Below are 24,864 nucleotides of genomic sequence, written 5' to 3'. Positions count from 1 at the left end.
AAAAGGCCCGCTCGTCAACGATTATGTCGCTGTCGCTACCAGTTTCACACCAGAAGTTAAGTAGAATACTGGCAGACCACTGCAGTACGTGTTAGCTCTTTGTGCTCTCAGATTAAAATCTGTGTCGTAAGATGTCACTGCCGGCGTTGTTGCTGCTGTACACATTTCCTATAACTCTGTAAGCCACAAGCGGTGAGAAGTTTGCGGACGAGTTGCATCTGTCCATTGACGTCTCAGCGGAACGTACTGCCTATATGAGTTACAGCATAGGGAAAGTGAGTTGGGAGGGGTCTCGGGTTGAATTTTCGACCATTTAATGGTCTTTAACGTGCACTGAGTGCGTGGTTCACAATAGTTTTTGCATCGCAAATTGAAGCAGGGACTTCGAGCTCAGCAGCCCAGCGCCCGCCGTGGTGGCGTAGTGGTTTTGGTGCGGCACTGCTAAGCCCGTGGTTGCGGGATCAAATCCCGGCCGCGGCGGCTGCATTTCGATGGAGTTGAAATGAAAAAAAAAATTAATAAAGCGTGTACCGTGCATGGGGTGCACGTTAAGAACCCCAGGTGGCCAGAATTAACCTGGAGTCCCTCACTACGATATGCCTCATAATCATAGCGTTGATTTGGCACGTATAAACCTTAGAATTGCTCTCTCTCTCTGTTTTTTTTTCAGCAGCGCAACGCCATCACGCTGAGCTATCGCAGCAGCTCCTCAAGCTTTAGGTAGGTTTGCAAATTTTTGCTATGCAACGCGGCGACAGGTGTCTGACCTTCCACGCCCTCTTGCCGCTTCCAATTTCGATTTCGCTCGCAAGATGGTGCGGAACCCTAACCTGTTAGGCAACCAGCTCGAACCTCAAATAAAATGCAAGCCCTGTTCTGGCTGACCAACTCTGGGCTGTCCAGCAGGCCCACGATGCGGCCGAGAGGCTCGGCCTTCCGGTTCCCACGTGGGAGCGGCCCGCTTCGTGAAGACTCACGACCTGCAGGACTTCATTAAAGTTTTACCATACCATACCATACTTCCATTCGTGTTATCGTGCAAATTTTCCTTTCTAATTTCTTTTTTCTCGTTCTTGTAAATCTCCGTGGTCTTTTTCGTTTCCATTCTTTGCATCCAATTAACTGTCTCCGTTTTTGTCGCTTTCTTTCTGGTGACTCCTGGTTGTCTATCTTCACTTTAAATAACCCTGTACCTCGTTGTCAACTTTCATGACCTCTTCCTTCAGTCTGTGTCCACGCTTTTTGGGTACAGATAATTGTGCAGTTTAGCCCCATCATTTATTTTGATGCATGTTCCGGAGTCAAAATTCAAAACTAATTTTGGTCTGTGTTTCTCTGACTTCAAACGAGGCCCTACACATTTCACATTGCACTGCCTCGTTTGTGGTTTTGCCGAAGGCTCCCAAAGCCAACCGGCTCAACAATCTTTGGTTAACTTCCAACCCCGACAATACATCCCATTTTAGGCACAAAATGGCATTTGCAAATGTCAGCGCTGGCACCATGACTTCTTTCCAGATTCCACGAACCACCTCATATTTATTGCGGCCCCCAAATGCCCTATGTTTCTTTATTGCTGCATTCCGCATCCCTTTTATTTTCAGATTATCTTGGTGGGTGCTTGACTAAGTCTTTTCATCCTTTATGTATACTCAGATGTATTTTGCTTGTCTATGGGTATGACTGTCTGTTGCATTGGCACCACCTTGCTACTTGACTCTTCATTAAAGGCCATAATTCCCGATTTGTCGGAGGTAAATGAAAGGCCTGGATATTTCTTTGCGTTGCCACACATATTCGCACGTGTTTGTAACTCTCTTGCATGGTCCGCCAGCAGCACTACGTCGTCCGAATATACCAGTCCAGGCACCCTCTGTTGCACCATTTGTCCATTGCGCGTTTATGATAAATGAAATCCGAATTGACTGTTTTCCAGTTGTCTTTCTATGCCCTTAACATAAAGCGTGAACTACGGAGACAGAGGGCATCCTTGCTTTATTCCTTGGCGAACTTCCACCACTTCATTTTAACTTCGGCCTTCCCATACAATTTTTACTCGGTTGTTTCTATATATCTCACTCAGCAACTCCACTAAATCTTCATCTATGCCTTCATGCTTGAGAATATGCCATAACAACTCCCTGTTTACGTTCTCATAGCCTCCCTTAATATGTAGAAAAGCTATCCGTAAAGGCCTATGCCGAGCTACTAAAATTTTTATGCATTCGGTTAGAACAAAAATATTCTAAGCGTCTGCCTGGTCTGAACCCATTCTGTAATTTCCCCATTACATCATTTATTTCCGCCCATTTCGACAGTTCTAATTTTGTGGCTTGCATTGCCATTCTGTATAGCACCGACGTTGCTGTAACTGGCATGTACGAGCTCGTCCTATCCTTATCACCTTTGCCTTTGTAGGTGAGGTTAATCTTACTTTCACGCCAACTAACTGCAGTTTTCTTAGTTTTAATCACTTGTTTAATGGGATTAGTCATCAGCGCCATGCTCTGTGGACCGAGTTCTTTGATTAGCTGTATTGGGATTTCATCGAATCCTGCGGCGGTGTTACTAGGGACATTTTCTTCTGCTTTTTTCCATTAAGAACTTCCTGTGGTAAATTTTGATCTCTCAGGCTTCTCTGTTGATGCTGGATCTGCTTGGTTCTGAACTGTGCGTTCTTTTGTGCCCAAGTTAGTCCTAACAGAGTCTGCGATGTACAGCAGCGCTATGCGCAGCCCCTAATAGAAGGCAGCGCCGCCCCTCAACTGAAGTAGCCACCGCGCTTCAGGAAACATGACCTCCGACATCTTCAGCGCGCCAGGGACGCGTCTCGGAGGCCATACAGTGAACCTCGTCAAATATTTTTGCAACGAGTAGTTGCTGCAGAAACAACCCTTCGCTTCGCTCCGTCACCTTGGAGCAGACATTGAAAACTGGTAGCAAAATCAGGTGCCGGGAATCTGCAGTGATTGCTTTAGTCGGCATGTGGCGCAGCGCTTTGTCCGATTATTTTTGGGTCGAAGCTTTGTTATTACTAAGGACAATAACATACCGGAGCAAATATTCGCAATTGTACGAGGCCTGTGTATTATGCAGCGAAAATCCGGGGACCACTCAGCACATCCTAATGGAATGCTAAGGGATTCACCTAGCGAGACCAGTACGTAAATTACAACTTCCAGAAGTGCTTGGACCTAAAGTAGAAAAGTAGACGGAAGTACCAACCGGTCAGCAGTGAAGACAAGATAGGTTTAGAGAATTGGTGAAAAGAAAAAAGAAACAGGGAATAGACTGACAAGACCACATCCATCACAGGCGTGGACAGTGGTATAGGGTAGATAGAAAAGATTAAAGATACGTATAAGAGAATGCTAGGAAAAACAGAATTAATAACATACTTCAGTAACTGAAGCAGGCTACGTGACGACTTCTCCCATCCCCGTTTCAAAGGGCATGCCAATAAATCATCACCATTATCGTTATCGGGTAGAATAAGTAAGTTTGGAGTTCATTTCGGGAAACTAGAAACAAAGAAAAAAAAATATCCCGTTGCCTTGGTCACCGGCGAAAACGCAAAAGAGCCCGACAAAGCGCCTGTTCTCCCCCCCCCCCCCCCCCCTAAATCAAGATTCACCACCAAAATAACACAAAGCGCAATGTTGAAGTTTCACAAAAGCTGTGGTAGAGAAGAAGAAATAAAAAGAAGCGATAGCCATAAGACGCAAGACGTACAGGTGCGTACAGTAAAGCTTTTGCACATAGATACTGTATAGGTTCACTTTACCTTTGGTAGCACATACAGTAACTAGACTCGGGGGATTTCACCGTAGCACGGTGTCTAAATGGTCGCATTTTTGGGGGTGGTGACGCGTACAACCAGGGTTGGTGTTATCCGAAGTAATGGGAGGTGCACGACTACGAGTTTTGAGAAAAGTCACGTGTACATGAAACCAATAAAGTAGAGTGATTCGGCGTGTCAGGAACTGGTCGTCGGGAGGTCAGGCCCTGGGAGCGCTGACGTGTGCTCGGTCAGCCTGCCTGCACATAATGCTTTGACTTAACTTGGCAGAATACATGTAAACGCGCTTGGGTCAGACTGAGCCTTCTGACTCGACCCGTACGCGTCCAGTTCATATAAACGAAGTTAATGATAGAGCAGATGAAAATGAGGTACTGAAATATGCGTTGAAATACGCTGAAATACGTTGAAATACAGCACGTTTAACAACCGCCTCAAAATGACATGCCTTACAAGGGTATTTCATATCTTTTTTCTTCTTGTTCTCTTTCTTTTATGTGTCCACGCCTGTCCTTCTGTGATCCGTCCTTCTTTCTTTCGTTTTGCCCGCCCTGCAGATTCGCTTTTGTTTTTCAGATCTCATTTGTACGTGGAGCAGCTTTCTCTTCTTCGTATGACTTGCCTTTTACGATAATAAAACGAAATTGATATTGCGCAATAGCTTTTAAGCTTACGTGAAGTTAAAGCTCCGCGTGTGAAACATTCTAAGCGTTACTCGAAAATGAAAACTTGTGCTATCACAGTTTTGACTCTGAATTTCTTTTTCCTTTTTGCATAACGTAAAACGTTGTCGATGTCGCTACGAGCAAGTGTTTTGGTCATTATGACGAGAAAATTGAGAATGAACACTCTTTTCTGTGTCTTTCGTTGCAGGCTAACGAAACGGCTTTTCGAAGGGAACCTCTCGCAAACTTTAAGAGGAGCAGATAACTTACAAGGAAACGACGGACGTGGCGGTTTGCGTAGACAACGTATAATTACATCAGCCCGGCGTTCAGGCAATACTGCCTTCTATGTACGCTTACTGTATCTGAAAACGAGGTGAAGACGATTTGCGAGGAAGAAGATACACAGTGGCCGCGCGCGGTCTTGTTTAGCGCTCGCAATTCACGGCCGATACCCCATGGTGCGTTCTACCAGGACACTGAGAAACAACAGCAACAAGCTCGGAAGTGTAACCCAGTGTTTGGACGCAAGAGCAGAAACAAGTCTGTCACCGCAGTGCCAACGACGTATTCCCGAAAGACAGACGCCAACGATGGAGCCGCTGTCCGATGAAAGAGCCCAGAGCTACCTCCGGCACCTAGCAGTTTCCAAGCCCTCCGAACCCACCTTGGACTTCCTCGATCGACTGATCAGGGCGCACCTAGAGCGCGCCACCTTCGAGAATCTGGACGTGCTGCTGGAACGACGCGTCAGCCTCGACGCTGAGGCCGTACTCGGCAAGGTGACGGAGCGCGGCCGCGGAGGCTGCTGCTGCGAGCTCAACTCTCTCTTCGCCCGCCTGCTGCTGGCTCTCGGCTACAGCGTGCGCTTGCGAGCGGCCCGCGTGCGTCTCAAGACTCCCGACGACTCGGACAAGCGCACGCGCCTATCCCACGTGCTGCTGCTGGTCGAGCTGACCGACGGCCGGCGCTACATCGTGGACGTCGGCATGCCGATGTGCGGTCTGCACCGGGCGCTGCCCGTGGAAGGCGACGCGACTCCGTTCCGCCTGCGCAGCTTGGACGCGACGGAGGCTGTTGAGATCGCGGGGCCCACGAGCGACGGCGGCTGGAAGGCCATCTACGTCGTCGAGTCGTACGAACTCGACTGGCTCGACTTCGGCATGCTCAATTGGTACTCATCGACCCACCCGGACAGCTCGTTGCGGCGCCACCTCTTGGTGGGACGCCGATCGCCCCGGGACGACGGCTGTTGGCTGCGGCTCATCAACGACCGGTTCGTGCGCTGGTCGCCGATACGGGGTGTCGTCGAGAAGCGGGTGATGCGGGACGAGAACGACATCCTCGAGATTCTGCGAGACGAGTTCGGGCTGAACCTGAACGCGGCGGACGACGTAGCACCGCTGCGTGTTCGCTTGCAAGGCCTGCTGGAGAATTCGAGGCTGGGCCAGAACCTCTTTCTGAAGGAACCGATTTGGCCGGAGGGATAACTGCAGCATTGTTGTCGTGGTGACGAAAATGATCTTCGCTGTATAACAGAAAAAGAGATAGCGGAAACAACTTTTGTGCGATAAATATGTATACATACCATATGCTAGTTGCGTGCACGATAAATATACTATAGGATGGCATAGCGAGCCCAGAGAAAGAAGTTTATTGACTGTAAAAGGCAGTGAGATCGGCCAGGAAGTGGAATATCTGGCCTGCTATACTCTGTGAGAGGGAAGGGGAAGAAGAGAAGAAAGGAATCACAATGGGGTATGCTTATGATGGGAGCAACGAGATGAAAGAACATATCGCATAAGTGTTACCATCAAAAGCTCGAGTCCAGGGCAGTGTCGCCTAAGAAGCGTGAAAAAGAACGCATTGCCTCTATCGTGTGCCCCACTCTCATCATGCATGCGCCTATCAGCAGGTCCACCGATAGTGGTCTGCTGTCCAAAGGTCGCAAGGTAGCTGCCAGTGTTAGTCTATCGCGCGCATACACAGGGCACACCGCGAGTACATGGTCTGTAGTCTCAACAACGCCACACGCTGAACAGTCCGGGGAGTCCGCCAGTCCAATGATCTGCATGTACCTGCGCGTGGAAGCGACGCCTAAAGGTAGTCTGTGTATCAGGTATGCATTAGGGCGTGGAATTCCACTCGGAACAGCAAAATGAATAGCGGGATCAAGCCTTTTAAGGCGGACGTGGCGAGCGTCTAGGTGGTCCCAATATCTTCTTGTCGCACTGCTCATTAATTCCGACAGGAGGCACGTGATGTCCGGTCTAGAGGACGGCACAACAGTTCGCAGGCCATTGTTGAGGGCGCGCCTTGCTGAGTATCGGCCGTCTCATTACCATTGAGCCCACAGTGTCCCGGGATGCATTGGAACACTACTGGGTGCTCTTTTTCTTGAGCGCATGAAAGGAGCAAGGTGATCTGCAGCTCCAGAGCCTGACAGGCGGTGTGGCGCAGGAAGCATTCCAAAATTTACAGCGCGGCTTTCGAGTCCGTGAAGATGCACCACTCTTGAGGTTCTACCCCGCAGATGTGGCGAATCGCTTACCGAATGGCCACAAGCTCTGCAGCGGTTGATATAGAATTATGGTCTAAAACGAAACTTCGAGTCAACCGCTGGGCGGGTATCGCCACAGCTGCTGTCGATGCCTTTGGTGACACGGATTTTTCAGCGTACACACGAGCACAGGTCTGGTATTGTGACCAGATGTATGCCAGAGCAAGTTGCTGCAGTCCCATAACGGGAACCAATGATTTATTTTTTGTTATTTTATTGTACCTTCAAGACCGAAGTATTACAGAGGGGAGTGGTAAAAAACATACACAAGTAAATAACAAAGCAGCAAAAAATTGTTAGTTATTACAGTAAAATTGATTAGTTAGTTGTATCCGGGAGTGATAATGTCTGATAAGGCGGAACGAAACTTCGAGTTGTCCTTGATTGCAACAACTGCGCAGGCAAGGTGGTTCTATTCCTGAGAGGTCCTAGGAATTAATGATTCGTCACAGGTTCTGGTGCGGCATTGAATGATTCCAACCTTATGGCTATGATCAATGCGAGAGGAACTGTAGGTAGGAGATGACATAAGATTATCGCGCAGGTAGAAGTTGTGGAAACATAGTTCATGAAATAAAGCAAGGCGAAAGCACTTACGCCGGGCTCAGAGAGTAGCAAATAGCAAAGAATTTTTCATGGCAGTTTCGCTTGATGTGCAGTTGTAATTGCTATGAATGAAACGCGCGGCATTGTTTTGGATTAGTTCATGTGATTGAATAAGGGTTTCGAGGTGCGGGTCCTAGATGGATGAGGAGTACTCCATTTTACTCCTATTAAGCGTTTTAATTGTATAAGAACAATTTTAATGATGTAGGAGCAGAAGAAAAAATTCGGCCAATGATAACCTAGCATGCGGTTAGTGTTGTTAATTACATTATCGATGTGCAACAACCAGGAAAGTGACGAGGTTATGTGGACGCCTAGGTATTTATAGGAGGTTACGACCTCTAGGGGAAACACGGGGAATGCGGGAGATGGAAATTCAAGACGATGAGCAAAACGTGAACAAGGTGAATGCAGGAGCCACGTTTCAACAAGTGGACTTGTCTTCTTCAAGGCGACGTACTCTTTCCTCGCTACAGTTTATACAGGTGGGGTTCTTCCAAAGGGGAGAGGGTGTGAGGCTTTGGCCTTGTGCACAGCGTTCCTTTACTCTCAATTCGACACGCTAACACACGTTCCCTCGTTTCAGCACCTTCCCGCCTCACACCGTCTCCCCTTTAGAAGAACCCCACCTATATATATACTGTGGCGAGGAAAGAGTGCATCGCCTTGAAGAAGACAAGTCCACTTGTCGAAACGTTGGCTCCTGCATTCATCTTGTTCACGTTTTGCTCATCGACCTCTAGGGGAGTATCATTAACGTAATAGTTCGGCGGAGAAATGTTGTTGCGAGTTTTTATTTAGTATGTGTTTATTTAATATACCGGAGACATGCAGGCACACTGAAGGTTGAGCCATCACCCACGGTGGTTTGACGGGGTGATATCGAAGGGTGTCGCCTGACGTTATGTGGGGTTGATGGCCGCGGAGTGCATTTGTGAAGCTCCTGTCCGGCCACTCATGCAGAATTGACGTCAATGGATGGTGATGGTGTAGTGTGAGTAAGCGTAAATACACACGAAGTGGTTTGTGGGACACGGGTAGCGATAATAGGCAGACACGGGCTTCCTCAATCGTGCCTTTTTAGAGGCACGCGTGACAGGCCAAGGCATATATTGAGTGCCTGCGCTTGAACGCTCTCTAATGTACGTAAGCAGGAAATGCTTAAGTTTGAGAGTATCGGGAGGCTACAGCGAATGTAGCCTACGAATAGAGTGGGTCCCCATTTCATGCCTGCTACGAAGCGAAGAACACGGCAAAAAAAGAGTAAGTTTTTGCTTCAGCATATTAACATGCCTCGACCATGACAAACCGCGCGCTCAATGACAGTGCCCAATAATCTGTGGTGAGAGACATAAGGTATCGCAACACCGTTAATGGAGAACGAGTAGAGGCAGACAGATCTGCGCGTAAATGCAACCACAGCGCATTTTTCAGCAGCTAAGAGCAAACCCGGACGCCGTATGTATCGTGAAGTAGATGACACAACACGTTGAACACGTTGAAGCGTGTCGAACCAGAAGCCCAGATACAGATGCCATCAGCATATGCACTGATGTCGGTGTGAGCTGTAAGTTCACTCACCAGTAGGCCAATCAGCGCCACATTAAATAAGGTTGGGCTAAGAACTCCACCCTGAGGAACTCAACGGCATACCTGATGACGAGTAGTCTCTCCGTCAGGCGTGGACATGTAAAAGAAGCGGCCGCTGGGGTAGCTCACAATCCACAGGTAGAGTCAGCCGCCAACGCCCAAGTCGTGTAGGGCATCGAGAATGGCTTCGTGAAGGACGTTATCGTAGGCCCCTTTGATGTCAGCGGCGACGAGTCGGCGTCTACGTTTTTCATGTTCCACTGTCGTTACGAGGTCGATGACACTGTCAATCGAGGAACGACCCCACCGATCCCGGTCATCATGTCTCGATAAAGATCATTCCTCTCCAGAAACCATTCGAGCCTCGCCCGCACCATTTGTTCCACAGAGAACGAAATCGCTCACGTACACAGCGGTAAACAGATTCTTGCGCGAGAACAAGTGTTACTTGCGAAAGTGCGCTCCTCGGCGCAGTGAAAATGGTGTTACCTCTTGAACCCTTAAAATACGCTCTGGGCTTCCTTTGTCCCACAATAAGGACGTACGCACCAGCAACGCGTTAACAAGAACGCATCAGAACTTACCCACGACTTGCGTTGTCTCATTCGTCTACTAAAGCGATCGGCTAAACGCAATTTAAATGTCACCAATTTATGGACATAAATCGTGTGACGCTTTCCTTTTAGTTTTCTTTCTTTTTCTAGTTCTTTCTAAAGCTTTGAGAAGTGGGCGAGTATGTGGCCGTGTTTCGCGAGTGTCCTCATTTGAATTTCGGAGAGCTTAATCTAACTCCTTCAAATATAAGAATATGACGTTCGTTGAACGTGCCGCGTTCATGTGAGTATACTTTACACACTGAACTAGGCCCAAAATTACGCCTTCGGGCATACGCATGCTTATGTTGTTGAAGAAACACGCGTATGTTCCATTGGTTCTGCGCCGGATATTAAGCGAAAATTCAGTGCGCGGCCAATTACCCACGCCTCACGCTCTCGAGAGCGCTAACTTGTGTACAAGCAAAGGCACTTGCCACTTAAAAGGACACCACAGAGGAAAGTAATTTGAGCTGTATCTGTAAATCACCCTTTTGCGATACCAAAGATACAATTGACACCGTGAAACGAGGCTTGATAATTCAGAAGCGGCACAAAAAACGATATACAGGTGGCGACGCCTTTAAGCTCTCGCACCAGTACGCCGTGACTTCATGGATTCTGAAGGCGTCTGTACGGACCTAGTTAATTTTTTTTTATTGGTAAAGATATAGGCTACATAATATTGTTAAATAAGCCGAATAGTGAAGTTAGCAACCCCGGAGAACCTTTTATTTAGCCCTCACAACGGCCCAAGTACGAAAATATATCGGCAAGCCTCTGACGCCACACTGACGTACCAGAGCTAGGATTCGGGCGCGACCTTTAGGAAAAGAAAAAAAAGGGGGGTGGGGGGAATTGAAGTTGAAGCTTATTTCAAGCGCCCGGAAAAAAATTGACCTTGATATTTATTGTTCTAATAACCAACATGTTACCGTGAAATTAAGAAAAATGTCTCTTTTAAGGAATAATTTATCAGTCTAAGGTGATTTAGTGTTTCTGTTTAATAACCTTTAAGCGTATCTGCCGAGCACAGCCTTCGTACCTCGCCTTCTGGTTACTTAGACGAAGAGTGTCTTCACTACAACATAGAGTGGTTGACTGATGGGCTAGTTCGTGAATCTTTGCAGTGTTCAGCGGCTCATCGCCATCAATGTTTTGCATCTGCATCTTCCCTAAGTATACATGCATCCAGTGATTACTGTTGTACCACGCATGTGGGGATTCTGAAGATAAATTCGTTGCTTGCAGCGGGAAAGCTGAAGAGTAATGGTTTGCGGTCGGCTTTTACGTATTCGATAATAAATCACTAAAGCACTTACTATGACACCTGGTTTGCAGTTCTTTGTGCAGGCTGAGCACTGGGAGTATGGAGGCATTACATTACACAAAATGGCGGCCGCGTTGAAGCCAGTTCTTGGACCGAACAAACAGCCTCTACCAATGTCTTTCGAGATTTTGTCTTGAAAGAACAAGACTACAACTTTTAACTAGTACGTGAAACTTTCTAGCCGCCTATGCCTTACTAGATTCGACGACGCACAGACGCTTGGAGACCATGATTACCATTGACTCACTTCCGGTCTCTAAAGTGGGTGCTCTGCTGACAGGCAACTGCTGAAAGCCACGCTGCACAGTCGCAGCGTAAGCTTGAGGAGCGACTGCATAAGCCCCATTTTCGGCAGCATGCAGTGTCCAACTTGTCCAACTTGTCTATGTCCAACTTTATATATAGAAACCAAAGCTAGCGACTGCTCACCCAGACGCCAGTACCTACATCAGCGAACATTTTGTTCTTTCGAAACAAAAACGCAAGGGGGAGCATGTAACAGTAAGTACTCGGTACTCATTCGTCGCGTCCCAAATCACCGTGACTCGCCACCCGTATCAACCATGTGAAGCCAACAAGATTTCTGCAAAAAAAAAAAAAAAAAAAATGAATCCTGGGGTTTTAAGTTCCAAACTACGATCTGATTAGGAGGCACGCCGTAGCGGGGAATTCTCTGGATTAATTTTGACCACCAAGGGTTCCTTAACATGCACCGAATGCACGGTACACTGACTGACTGAATAAACTTTATTGAAACCAGCAAGAGATGGTGGCTGGGCCTAGGCCTCCCACGTGGGGACGTCGAGGTGTTGCCTCTTCGCCGCCTCGCAGGCCTGCTGGGTCGCCCAGAGTTGGTCGTCAAGGTTGGGGCTACGCAGGGCAGCGTGCCATCTCGACGAGAGGGTCGTGGGGTTAGTGTCGGGGTATTGGACGGTACACGGGACGTTTCTTTTTTCTCGCATTTCGCCCCTATCAAAACGCAGCCACAGGAGCGGGAATGTGATCCCGCGCCACCCACGGCGGGATGCGTTAAAACCAGCGAGATCGCTGTAGTTCCCTTCCTAAAGTCTGTAGCTGACATGTGCCGCTTCAGATTGTTGTGCGTCGATTTTCGCTTCGATACATACCTTTCTCCCTTCCTGCCCCTTTAGATCTCTTTTCTTACGTTAAGGGTAGCAAACCAGACTTCTTTCTGGTTAACCTACTTGCCTTTCCTTTGTTTCCCTTTCTCTGTGTATAGCGTACAATTAAACTAGGACTCCACTTACTCTTCTTAACTACCCGCATGACTCACTCGCATGAGTCACCCGTATGACTCGCCCGCATGACTCGCCCACATGACTCACCCACATGACTCATCCTGAGGGACTCAACTCAACACGTTTAAAATTTAACCACCCCTCTAGAGTTTGCTTCAGCTTTGCACGGTCAACTGTCCAGCATGAGTCACCAGCATGACTCAGGTGTCAGCCTGCTGAAAGCATGAGTCATCGCGCCGGTACTCTCATTCAGCCGAAATAACTATACACCCTTGTATGAGGAAGGTGATGACTCATAAATTGTGAACCCTTCGCTTGACCTTTTTCAAGCTGGGGTACTTTCTTGTGTGACCCAGTATGAGCATGACTCAGCGTTCCGCCCCCTCCCCTCTCTCTATCTATCCCTAATGCAAAAACCAGCGTCTTCCAGTGTGAAACCAGCGTGCTTTTTGGCGCCGGGTCGCACTGGGTACGCTGGCACTCGCTGGGACTCACTGGGACACCAGTGAGAACGCTGGATAAGAGCTGGGTCACACTGGAAGAGACGCTGGTTCCACTGCCATGACGCTGGGGCGCATTGGTTTGTGCTGTACAGGCGCTGGTTCTCGCTGCAGTTCGCTGGTTCGCACTGGAAACTGCGCTGGTTGTGTTTGTGCCGCGCTGGTTCCAGTACGCAAGGACGAGCGCTGCTGAATATTAAATGCTTTATACAATTTCATCGCTTGATACTGGTCTCTCGTCGTAAATAACGCTATATCTTGGGGTTATAAAACCCTATTTCATGTCACAGCTTGGAACAAAGGTGCGTGAGCTGCCCTGTTTATTCATGCACATTTGAAACTGAAAATCACTTTCGTTTTTTTTTTTTCATTTTCCATTTTGACTGGGCGGATAGCTAAATTCTTGAACGAAACCACGTAAACGCAGAGGATGCCGCGTTCTTTAGTAATTCGCACGTAACGTATGACTGGGAGTTGCCGTTGTCGCAGTGTTGTGGAGTGGTCATGAAATGCAGAAGTCGTTCAGACGCGCGCGAACGGACCCCAAGTTCGGAGCCTATCGCTGACTGATATTATCGCACCGATAAAAAAGCTGAGGTGATTCGTGCGCTTCCACTTTCCCTATCGTGCTAAAAAAAGTTCTGAGGCTCAAATACACACATTTTAGCTTTCGCCAGCTACCCGTGCCGAGATCGGTCCCCACCGAAGCTTAGGCCTAGCGTATCCGCCGAGTCCGCCCTCACGCTATCGGTGCGTCTAGGCTCAGGAATCATGAAATCTAACAAGGATAAATCACTCTATATTTCAGCTTTCGCATCAGTGTTCTTAAATAAACAATTTGTTCATGTCTACATTGCCAGCACAAGAAGCGATGACCGCTGATGTGACGCGTCATAAACACAGGTATATGCGCTATCGCCGAAGGCTCCCAGCACTAGTCTGCGCTTCTCTGACGAAGATATTTGACTAGACAGGCATGTTGACTGAAAGGCATCACTGAACTAAGGAAACGTTGCATATCCTTTGCGTGAAGAACAAGAAACGGCTATCGAAATCGGCAGAAACAGCCCATACACCATCCCGGGTCGGCGGTTCATTTAGGACTTTTTTTTCGAAGTTAAAATAGCAATCACAAGTGAAAATCGATGTTGTGGCACTTCCAAGCATACTGCTGAATACGGACAGCAACTTCTTCTTTCTGGTACAGGCGTGAGTTTTAGTTGCTGGGCGATAGCGCATCAACCATGCCTGTGCGAGACGTAGCTTTGCGAAACAAACTGCTTCTGGGGTTTGACATGGCAAATTATACGTCTTCTTCCGCCTGCTGGCGTGGCGTAGCGGTAAAGTGCCGGGCTCGGTATCTGTAGGTCGGGCGATCGAATCCTGATGGGACTAGTTTTATTTTTTTACGTTTTTTTTTTCTTTTTTTTATTGCACTAAAACGCTCTTTGTTGCTTTCTGTATTCAAAAAATTATATACGGCGTCCAGGCACCGCATATTTAACGCGCTAGAGCTGTTTTTCGCGCGAGTAGCCAGTGCCTCCCAGCACGCTGCGCCTTCCCAACGCCCCAGCTTCCAGCGCGCTGCACTGGGCCCATAATCCGGCTCACTGGGTCCCAGTGGTACTGGGTTTTGCAATAGGGATATTATCCGTTTATTCCCTTTTTCCCGTCCACTAGAGCAGGGTAACCAACCAAACGCATTTCTGGTTATCAAAACGCAGCCACAGGAGTGGGAATGTGATCCCGCGCCACCCACGGCGGGATGCGTTAAAACCAGCGAGATCGCTGTAGTTCCCTTCCTAAAGTCTGTAGCTGACATGTGCCGCTTCAGATTGTTGTGCGTCGATTTTCGCTTCGATACATACCTTTCTCCCTTCCTGTCCCTTTAAATCTCTTTTCTTACGTTAAGGGTAGCAAACCAGACTTCTTTCTGGTTAACTTACTTGCCTTTCCTTTGTTTCCCTTTCTCTGTCTATAGCATATACAATTAAACTAGGACTCCACTTACTCTTCTTAACCACCCGCATGACTCACTCGCATGAGTCACCCGCATGACTCGCCCGCATGACTCGCCCACATGACTCATCCTGAATGACTCATCCTGAGTGACTAAACTCAACACGTTTAAAATTTAACCACCCCTCTAGAGTTTGCTTCAGCTTTGCACGGTCAACTGTCCAGCATGAGTCACCAGCATGACTCAGGCGTCAGCCTGCTGAAAGCATGAGTCATCGCGCCGGTACTCTCATTCAGCCGAAATAACTATAGACCCTTGTATGAGGAAGGGGATGGCTCATAAATTGTGAACGCTTCGCCTGACCTTTCAAGCTGGGGTACGTTCTTGTGTGACCCAGTATGAGCATGACTCAGCTTTCCGCTCCCTCCCCTCTCTCTATCTATATTATCCGTTTATTCCCTTTTTCCCGTCCACTAGAGCAGGGTAACCAACCAGACGCATTTCTGGTTAACATCCCTGCCTTCTCTCTTTATTTCCTCCTCCTCCATAAGCATCACTGACCAGCGTTGCAAACTATATATCTCTAAGGAAGATATTGTGAAAGAGGATTTATCCTTTCTTTTCTGTCACTTGGCAGTTTTCTATGATGGACACGGCGAGTCACCAACTGCCCTGTCCAGATCTTTGTTCGAAGCACACTTCCGCAATTGCTGGTTCCTTGTACCGTTTTTTTTTTTTGTTTGTTTATTTAGTTTCTATAGGTTTAGATTTCTTATGCGCCTTCCTGCTAGAACTTCTGTTGCCATCGTCGTGTTTGGGACGCTACTGTCGAAAACACTGGTGGACAATGCAGGACTAATCGGACTTTAGCGGGTGGGCCACGCTGCCTTACCGAAAAGTGGGTGTCTCTAGCGCGAGGCATTCCGACTGCATAGTGCGTACGCATCTTACCAGGTGGCTGCGCGAAAGTGATCTTGTTTTGTTCATATTAACATGACATTATGACTTGATTTGCCACAAGGTTTGCAAAAAAATTTATGGTAGAAGGTTGCTGGCAGGCAACTACACTACAGTATACAGTCTCATAAACACCACCGGAAAGAAAAGTATTGAGTCAGCTTTCATGCTCAGCGACTATTCATTTTTCGCACATCATGCAGCACAAATTAAGCGATATAATAATACGCCGCTAAAAAAAAGAGAAAAACATCGCAAGTTCAGAACACCGAGCGAAAAGAGAGTTAAAGAAGGTAAACGAGTGGTGGCGGAACGTTTTTCGTTTCCGGAAAGACCAGCATGCGTACAGCCCAGCCCGGTCCGCGGCCCCGTGGTTCCAAGCCCGGGCCCGGTTCGGACCTCACTTTCATTACTAAGCTTAGCCAGAGCCCGCGTGTGCATGACCATGCCCGGCCTGCAAGGAAAAAGAAAATTGTTTTTTTTTTTTGCTTACAGATTGTATCGTATGCGTCAGCCTCACATTGATCAATAGAAGACTGCAATCTTTGTTTCTCCTATGGGAACATCAGTCATCATTGCCTGTTCTGTTATTTTTACACTGGTACGCATTCACTTACCTTGACCGTATGATTTGGTCCTATCAGATCATTTAGCATGCGAATAATATATATATATATATATATAAGCAGGCGAATTCACGAGCATACATTATAAAATAATCGCACAAGTTCGGAAGAGACACCCGTTGCGCTAGCGGTAAAAGAATATTATCTAGAGTTGTAATAGCGCGATCGCAAAAGCTCTAACAGGGAAATGGTTTGAGTAGCGGTTTTCTTGTATAATTTATTGTTGCATACACGGAAACAATGTTCGTTTTTGTCGAAAAGAACAAAAATTAGAACCTCATCTGTTTTTCTGCTTTCTTTGCTATGGTATACTCAGAGCCAGCTCCTTGCATGTGTCACTTCAGTTTGGCACAGAATGCCTTGGACCATGCAATGCATAATGTTAACGTGTGCTCTAAGGCAAGATTTCGGCCATTTAATGAGCGCGCCCGCGCTTTCGGGTCGGCCCGCGAGCCCGTGCAGTGCTCTAGTATGCGCGCGAAAATATATGTATTCAGGTCATTCATTTGTTCAATACCATTATGTGTGCATTGCGGAGAACAAAAAATTCACAGCTGAAGCGCGTTGGATAGAAGCTATAGAATAAGATAATAATGTCAGAATAAATTGAATCACGTTTCACCTGAAAAATAAAACTTTTTTTCTCTTTTTAGAAGTTGCTGTGCACAATTTAGTTACTGTGCACAATTTAAGGCAACTTTCTGGGCCCACGTGTGCAATGTTGCCGACCGGGCGTACGTGCCCCGTCTAGCCACAGACGCGCCCAATTACCTCCAGAGCAACTCATCTGCCGGGGAAACGAGTTGGAAAACAAAGTCGATCCACCGATATCTAATCTAACTACACAGCTGCGGGAAACGAAGCGCACACACAGCTGTCGCGGCGACTCGCGGCGGTATGCAGAATGCCTCAAAGGGGAAGGGGTGCTTGGAAAACCGGCGCGGGTAGCTTCGCACGATCCGAGAAAGACGACCGTCCGCGGTGCTGTTGTTTGCCGTAAGCCGCGGCCATTTCGCGCGCGTTTTCGCCCTGTTTTCCGCGTGTTGGTACGCGAGGGGCCGTCGCGGTGCGTGACGTCCGCGCCGGCGGCGTTGTCACGTCGCCACACAGAGCGAGGCGCCGCGGGGGCCCGTTCACACAAAGTGAACGCGCTGGTATCGGCACGTTGGATGACAAACAGGAAACGACCGTCGGAGCCACGACCGTCCTATCTCTGAGAATTCCGAGGTGCAACCCGGGGTGCAGGGTAGACAACCGCAAAGTACAGTTTGTTCGCTGAGGTGGCCCCCCTCCCGCACCTCCCCTGGTTCTTTTTTGTTTCTTTAATACGTGGTTTGCCACGAGATGTCGGCGCCTATAAGTGGCACCGATTGCTAATTCTCACAATAACTGAATACAAACTAACAAAAAATTAAAACAATACATGAAGACGCACAAGGCAAGGTGGCACAGCAAGACATAAAGGCCTCACAAATGAGGGCGAATGGTCACGCCAATACACCCGATATCAGTTCACCTTGGTGCACTGTAATACAGTTCGCAGAAAGGCACACCAAAACGGGTCGCATAGAAAGAACATGTAGGGTCGTGCCACGGAAGTGCCACGTGAAGTCCCGGCTTCTCCCTGTTTCCGTAATGTCCTCAGGGGGCGGTCAGTAGAAGCGGTTGCGTTCAACTGCGACATGCGTTTACGAAGCATCTTTAGAACTTAAAGGAACTCTTAACTTTATTTCGCATCAATACAAGGTACATACGACAGGGTCAAGCACAAAAAGCCACATGTGCGGCTTGACTAGGTTTGTGTCCCCAACCGATTTGTTCCGGTAGCGCTTACCAAAATGTGCGTTAATGCATCACATGAACATGCATATAAGCACGTAGCACCTATCTCTAGCAAGACAATATACATATAAAATATGTATGCTGAGAGTATGTGTAAGTTCAAACTTATTTTTGCACAGCAGAAAACACCGACATGGATGCAGAGACATGCATTTCATACACGTTACAGAAATACACCTAAATGCAAAGCGTACATCACTATTCGCTTAAAGGGAACATAAATAGAAATACACAAATAAATACTTTGCTGTGAAATAGCAGCTGAAAATCCAAGTTGATCACACATAAAGAAAACACAAACACACAGATCAAAGTATGAACGACAAGTTTGGACACATAATCGAAAGGATAATAAATCTGGTTATTAGTGACGAGAGCTGGGCAATGATGGCAAGGCACCGCGCAGCATTTGATTCCCATAGTTCGCTCTTTGAAAGTGGAATATGCCAAGTTTCTCTGTGAGGTGTACTGCAACTTGTACTTAATGTTAGTTTTGTCAGGTATTCGAGAAAATTAGCGTTACTTTCTCTTTCCGTTGACAAATGTTTCAGTACAATTGTGTTATAGAACAATTTTATCGGCATTTGATCTAGTCTAGAAAAAGGAGGATCAGTGTGTGCTTCAAATGAGGAGTTTGAAATGGCGCGGACGGCGTTCCTTTGCAATAAAAAAAAAGTAACGTTGGCATCATTACTGGTTATGTTGCCCCGTACGAGATGAGAATAGCTTACACGTGATAAAAGAAAATAATTATAAAGGAGGAACCTTGCTCTAAATGGTAACAGGGAGCGTAGTCTTATTAGTATTACAGCAACTCGAGCAAACTTATTAGCAACGATGTTAACATGGCCCGCCCACAATATGTTCTCTTAGAAAATTACACCTAATTTTTAAATTTATGGCGCTATCTTTACCATACAAGTTCCTATTTTTAGATGTTCTGCCTCTTGTTCTTTGACTGAAAAAGCACATTTTGTTTTGGTAGTATTAATAGTTAATGAGTATAATGAGGTCCACTTGTTTATTTGTTCTAGTGCAGCCTTAGCAATACATAGCAGACCTCTCACGTTTCTAGAAGTTATAAATAATCTAGCGTCGTTTGCATAAATAAGAAATTGTGGTGTGGTGTTGACATTACTTATGTCATTTACATATAGGTGAAACAACAATGGCCCTAGAAGACTTCCTTGAGGCACCTTGGCCAATATAGACAAATTATTTGAACAGTGGTTACCTATAACAACAGTCTGATGGCTATACTGTAAATAATTTCTAATTAGGCTCAGAAATGGTCCCCTAAAATAATGAATGTCAGGTTTTGTTAGTAGGCTACTGTGATTAATAGTATCGAAAGCCTTTGAGAACTTGATAAAGACGCCAAGCGTAACTGAATATTCTTCAAAGCCTTGCAGAATGATCTCTTTTTCCATTAGTAACGCTACTCCTGTTGATCGACCTTTCCAGAACCGGAACTAGTAATCTGCGATCACATTGTACTTGTTCAAGTGTGAATTTCTGAAGTGTAAATGGGTTAACATCTTGAAATGAGAAGTATTGATATTTTTTCAAAGACGCGAAAGCAACACAGATGGATTCGCAAGTAAAAGACAGTGAATGGTTGACGTTAGCAGCAATTAGGCCTGACTTAACGTTCTGTGAGTCTAGCATCGAGCAAACTTTCGCAGACACCTTGAATTCGAGCAGGTCTGGTAACCCTGTCAATACATGCATATGCTTAAACTACTCGCAATATGTCCTTGCGAATTGGGATATCATGCAACATGTTAATATTTGTGTCGTCACTCAAAATTAAACTGTACTCGCTATCGTTAACCGAAGATAACATATTATCAATGACCCGCCGTGGTTGCTCAGTGGCTATGGTGTTAGGCTGCTGAACACGAGGTCGCGGGATCGAATCCCGGCCACGGCGGCCGCATTTCGATGGGGGCGAAATGCGAAAACACCCGTGTACTTAGATTTAGGTGCACGTTAAAGAGCCCCTGGTGGTCGAAATTTCCGGAGTCCCCCACTACGGCGTGCCTCATAATCAGAAAGTGGTTTTGGCACGTAAAACCCCATAATTTACTTTTTTTTATATTATCAATGCACTTGACAAAGATAACCACATTCCCTCCTGGTGGACGATATAACACAGAAAAAAATGCCACGGTCATGAAGGACAGCCAAAATTTCAAAATCATAAGTAATTAGACAAATAGTTCAACAACTTGCATTGTAAGTCATTCCTAGTCAACAAGAGAACACCCGCCTCCCTTCTTATTCCATCTATTCAAATAATCAGCGACATAGCCTGGTATCTGCAATATTTCCTCTTCGATGCGATACCACGTTACCCGCCGTGGTTGCTTAGTGGCTATGGTTTTGGACTGCTAAGCACGAGGTTGCGGGATCGAATCCCGGCGAAGGCAGCTACATGTCCATGGGGGCGAAAACACCCGTGTACTTGGATTTAGGTGCACGCTAAAGAACCCTATAGGTGCTTCAAATCATTCCGGAGTCCCTCACTACGGTGTGCCCCATAATCAATTCGTGATTTTGGCACGTAAGACCCCATAATTTAATTATTTTAATACCACGTTTCGCACACCATAGCAATGAAAGATGAAGCAGAAAACCAAAGGAAGACAACAGCTCGTGTGGGTCATTGTCCTTATTGCGTTCTGAACTCCGCGGGCGCTCGTCTGCCTGGGTTGGGCAATATTTGTTGAGCTCCACAACTTTCCTATTGACGCCTGAACGTTTCAAGCTATATTTAAAATGTTAATTAATTTATCTCTGCTAATTACTAAAAAGAAGACGAGCAAAAGAATGGTACTGTAAGTTTAGATAAACGCTAACATCCACGCGATTTCTGTTCTGAAGAACGCATAGGGTTTTTCAAAATCTTGATCCAAGTTAGCTGGGACACCCTATATATATATATATATATATATATATATAGCACAAATATGGAGACGGAGCAACGCGAGATATGAATATGAAAGAAGCACGAATGCTGGGTTTCTGCTAGTTGGAAAAGCGCTGCAAGTTCATCATGCATATAGGCCGGCCAAGTGAGTTCGTTGACATGTGGTATCTTATAGTAACGCTCGCGTGCATGTCTCGGTCGATAAAGGGGCGAGCGCGCAGAATCTTCGCTTCTACAAAAACGATGGGCTATCGAATCACTCGAGCACGCTTCGCGAAGATTGGAGTTAAGCTACTCCTTTACAGGCTGCGTGTAGCGTCCGACCATGACCGAGACCATTCACCTCACTTAGGAAGCCGCAGCGCCTAGCTCACTTAACCGATGTCTCGCGTTGCTGAACCTAGACAGCGAAACTGATTCCTCGGGCCTATTGTTTTCATTATCGTCAGCGACGTTCCAACGTGTATAATTTCCTGTCCACAGTATCGCTGTGAACAAGTGATAAACGAGAAAACCGCATATTCTCGAATAGACAAAGAACAGAGTCCGGGTCAATCTACAGAGCGCAGGAAAAAATCCTTTGGTTCGTGCACGTTTACTTCATTGGAAAATGTAGCTGAACAAGTGGTGCTTCACAACGGAAACTATCACAGTAACTGTGTACACTATATGAACCAGAATCTGTTACTCTGACAAGCCTGTTTAGAGCAAGAGCAATTAATCTCTGCCCCGGCCGCCATTCAATTGTCTGCACAGCTGGGCGACCATGGCGGCAAGCACGCGATAACGACAGGCTGAGCGTTATCGGGGTTCTTTCGTTCTTTCCGCCAATTTCCGTAGTTCGCTGAAAAGTTCACCACTTAAGGCGTTGCAAATTCTTATCTGTAGATATAGCTCAATTGGAAGGAAAGACACGCACGAGCGCCTGGTGTGTCACTCATGCCTTCCCCTTCTGCACCGTCACGATGATGCGTTTGAAGTACCGCCAACTGGCTCAGGGTACTATTCTCACCTGCTGTAGTGAGCCGACGCGGTTGGCTTAGGGGTCCTGCAAGAGGGTCATTCAGTCGCTTGCCGCCGCTTCGGATCCAGCGAAACATTTCAGAATGAAGAAGAATGAGGAAGCAGTTCAACTTGTCTTTCTTCGAACCCTATTTTCTGCATATCCGTGTTTCTTCTAAAAAAGATGTCGCTGCGACTAGCAGCGGCAAGTTTACAAAGGCAAAGGAGCGTCCAAGCTCTTTTCCCTTTTTTTTTCTAGTGTTTCGTCCAGTGTTTCGATTAGCTTTCAGTTGCCGCCTGTGATTCATCGCCGCGTGGTGTGCGGGCACCTCTGAGCACCATTTGCCTACGTCACTTCAGTGTTCTACATTGGCAAGGCGGCTATAACAATGGCGTTCGCACTGCTCGTCTCACAGTCATCTCGGCTCCTAGCAGAGGCCACCTCTTGATGCTTGCGCTGGGGCCCATCCTGAGTCTTCTATAGCATTCACCCTATATTCGCTCCAAACACCCGCCGCGATGGCGTAGTGACCTTGACCTTGCTATTTGAGGCTCGAGCTGGTTGCCTAAGGACAAAAACATATCAGAACCAATATTCGCAACAAGAGGAGGCACGTGTATGCGGCAGCAAAAATCCGGAGGTCACTGAGCACATACTCATGGAATGCGAAGGAATTCACCCAGCGAGACCTGTAGGTAACGTACACCTTCCAGATGCGCTTGGATTTAAAGAGGACGGAAGCATCAACCCTTCAGCAGTCGACATAAGCAGGAGAATTTTAGAGTATTGAGGAAAAAATAAAAATAAAGCAATAGTGAAGAACATATATTTTTTTCTTTTTAGTAATGCTTGCAGTCAATAATTACCTTGCGCTTATAATTCGAAGTGGGTGATTCAATTCTTTTTATCGAGAAACGTAGCATGAGTGACTGTACAACAATTACGTGCCTATATATTTACTCTGTGATTACGATGGTTCATCATAATATGCACAAGGAGTCACTCTACCAAATTGAGTTGCTTTCAATAATGTCTCCAGCAGCTTGGCGTAAGAAGGAGGAATAAGCTTTATTTGTAGAAATGAGCTGACGATAGAATCGCCAGAGCTTGGCATGAAGTTATCTAAATTTCACACCTTTATCGACAGTCGATCATAATGCGGGGCTGAAATGGCTATAGCTACCCAGTCACAGCGGCATTTGGGAGCAAGCAAGATATCATTTAATGACGACGCAAATGACGAGGGTGACAAAGCATGTGGCGCGAAACTGATAATGCAATCGGTCCTGCAGTCATGCAGTAGACTGGCGATTAGTGCCTGTGCCGCGAAGTAAGCGCTTTTTTTTGTACTGGATAACCATACTCGATCAAAATGCTATCTTGTTGAACAGAAAAACCTTCTATTAAGAAAAACATGCCGTCGTTCCCGCATCGGAATGCGGCCACGAGTCGGACCAGTGACCTGCTCGCACGGCAGAATGCCACAGGCACCAAGTCATCGCAGCATGGCATGTTTTTTTTTTTTTTTTGTGTGTGTGTGTGCCCTTTTTATGTTTAACGTCAAGAAGTACGCGAGATAGTACACATGTGGAGGGAAAGAAAATCTAACTGTGATAAGTGAACATTTGCCAACAGTGAGAGTACATCTCCCCCGTGGTTGATTTTCTTTGCTTCTATGAACATTTGCATCGGGAGTTTGCTTTATTTTTTCTTTGTGCACGCGGCAGAGAACGAGTCTCCGACACGTTCTTCAGACTCGAGCACATCCGCCAGAACATAAAAAAAAATCTTATCGAGACATGTGCCGTGGTGTTTGCCCTCTGTACATTATACCGAGCACGAAGATAAAACAACACACACATACAAAAGAAGCCCCGGGTGCCACCATTGCGAGCGAGCGAGAAACGCGCTGCATGCGCGTGCAGCATTAGCGGCCACGCAAGTCCACTGGCACGTGGTATCTTACACGACTGGCCGCGCACACGTCTGGGTCGACAAAGACCGAGGCCATGCGCTCACGCAGGCATCTTTGCTTCCGCAAGATGGTGGGTTAATCGATTAGGACGATAGTAGAACCCGGGAAGGACGGAGTCGAGCCACACTCTTCGACCGCGGAATAAACTCAACGTGTCCTTCCCAGGGCGCGTGCACGTTGTCCTGGGCCAGGCAGCTGCAGTGGCCGCCGCTCGACCGACACTGTGCTGGCGTTGCAGATCGGGGCACAACGGAGCCACTTTCCGCATCGGCCGCAAAGCTAAATTTAATTCGAATTAAATTCTGGGATTTTTACCTGCGCGGCCGTAACCACGATCCGATTATATGAGGCGCGCCCTTGCGGAGGGCTTCGGATTACTTTTGACCACGTGGGCTTACCGTGCACAGCCTATACCGTGCTTAGCGCGCACGCTGTGCACGGTATACGCGAGTGTTAGATGCATTACGCCCCCGTACACTCTAAAAAAAAGTTTACGCCATTTGGGGTGTATATCTGCCACACAACAATAATCGCCATCTGCCTTGATGCGTTTCCTTTCTTTAACGCTGCGAGCCCGCTACTTTCCAGTAACGAACGGCATGCGCGTTGTCAGCATGACATAGCATTCCCGACAGGAAAGCAGCGGGCGCGGCGTTTTCGAGAAAGG

The 24,864-nt window shown here is 47.0% G+C and overlaps 1 protein-coding gene across 1 annotated transcript; it reads left to right on the top strand.

Moving 5' to 3' along the window:
- The first annotated feature begins 5,057 nt into the window (after positions 1-5,057).
- On the top strand, positions 5,058-5,954 carry LOC140219073 (arylamine N-acetyltransferase / N-hydroxyarylamine O-acetyltransferase-like). Its single transcript, XM_072288947.1, has one exon. It carries the CDS (start codon positions 5,058-5,060, stop codon positions 5,952-5,954), a length of 897 nt encoding a protein of 298 aa, XP_072145048.1.
- The last annotated feature ends 18,910 nt before the right edge of the window (positions 5,955-24,864 follow it).

Source organism: Dermacentor andersoni, chromosome 6, assembly GCF_023375885.2.
Source record: "Dermacentor andersoni chromosome 6, qqDerAnde1_hic_scaffold, whole genome shotgun sequence".
NCBI lineage: Eukaryota > Metazoa > Arthropoda > Arachnida > Ixodida > Ixodidae > Dermacentor > Dermacentor andersoni.
The sequence above is the reverse complement of the archived record's forward strand: the minus strand, read 5'-3'. Positions and strand labels throughout refer to the sequence as shown.

Excerpts from the sequence above, each read along its gene's own strand:
- LOC140219073 (XM_072288947.1), top strand. The coding sequence starts at position 5,058 with ATGGAGCCGCTGTCCGATGAAAGAGCCCAGAGCTACCTCCGGCACCTA.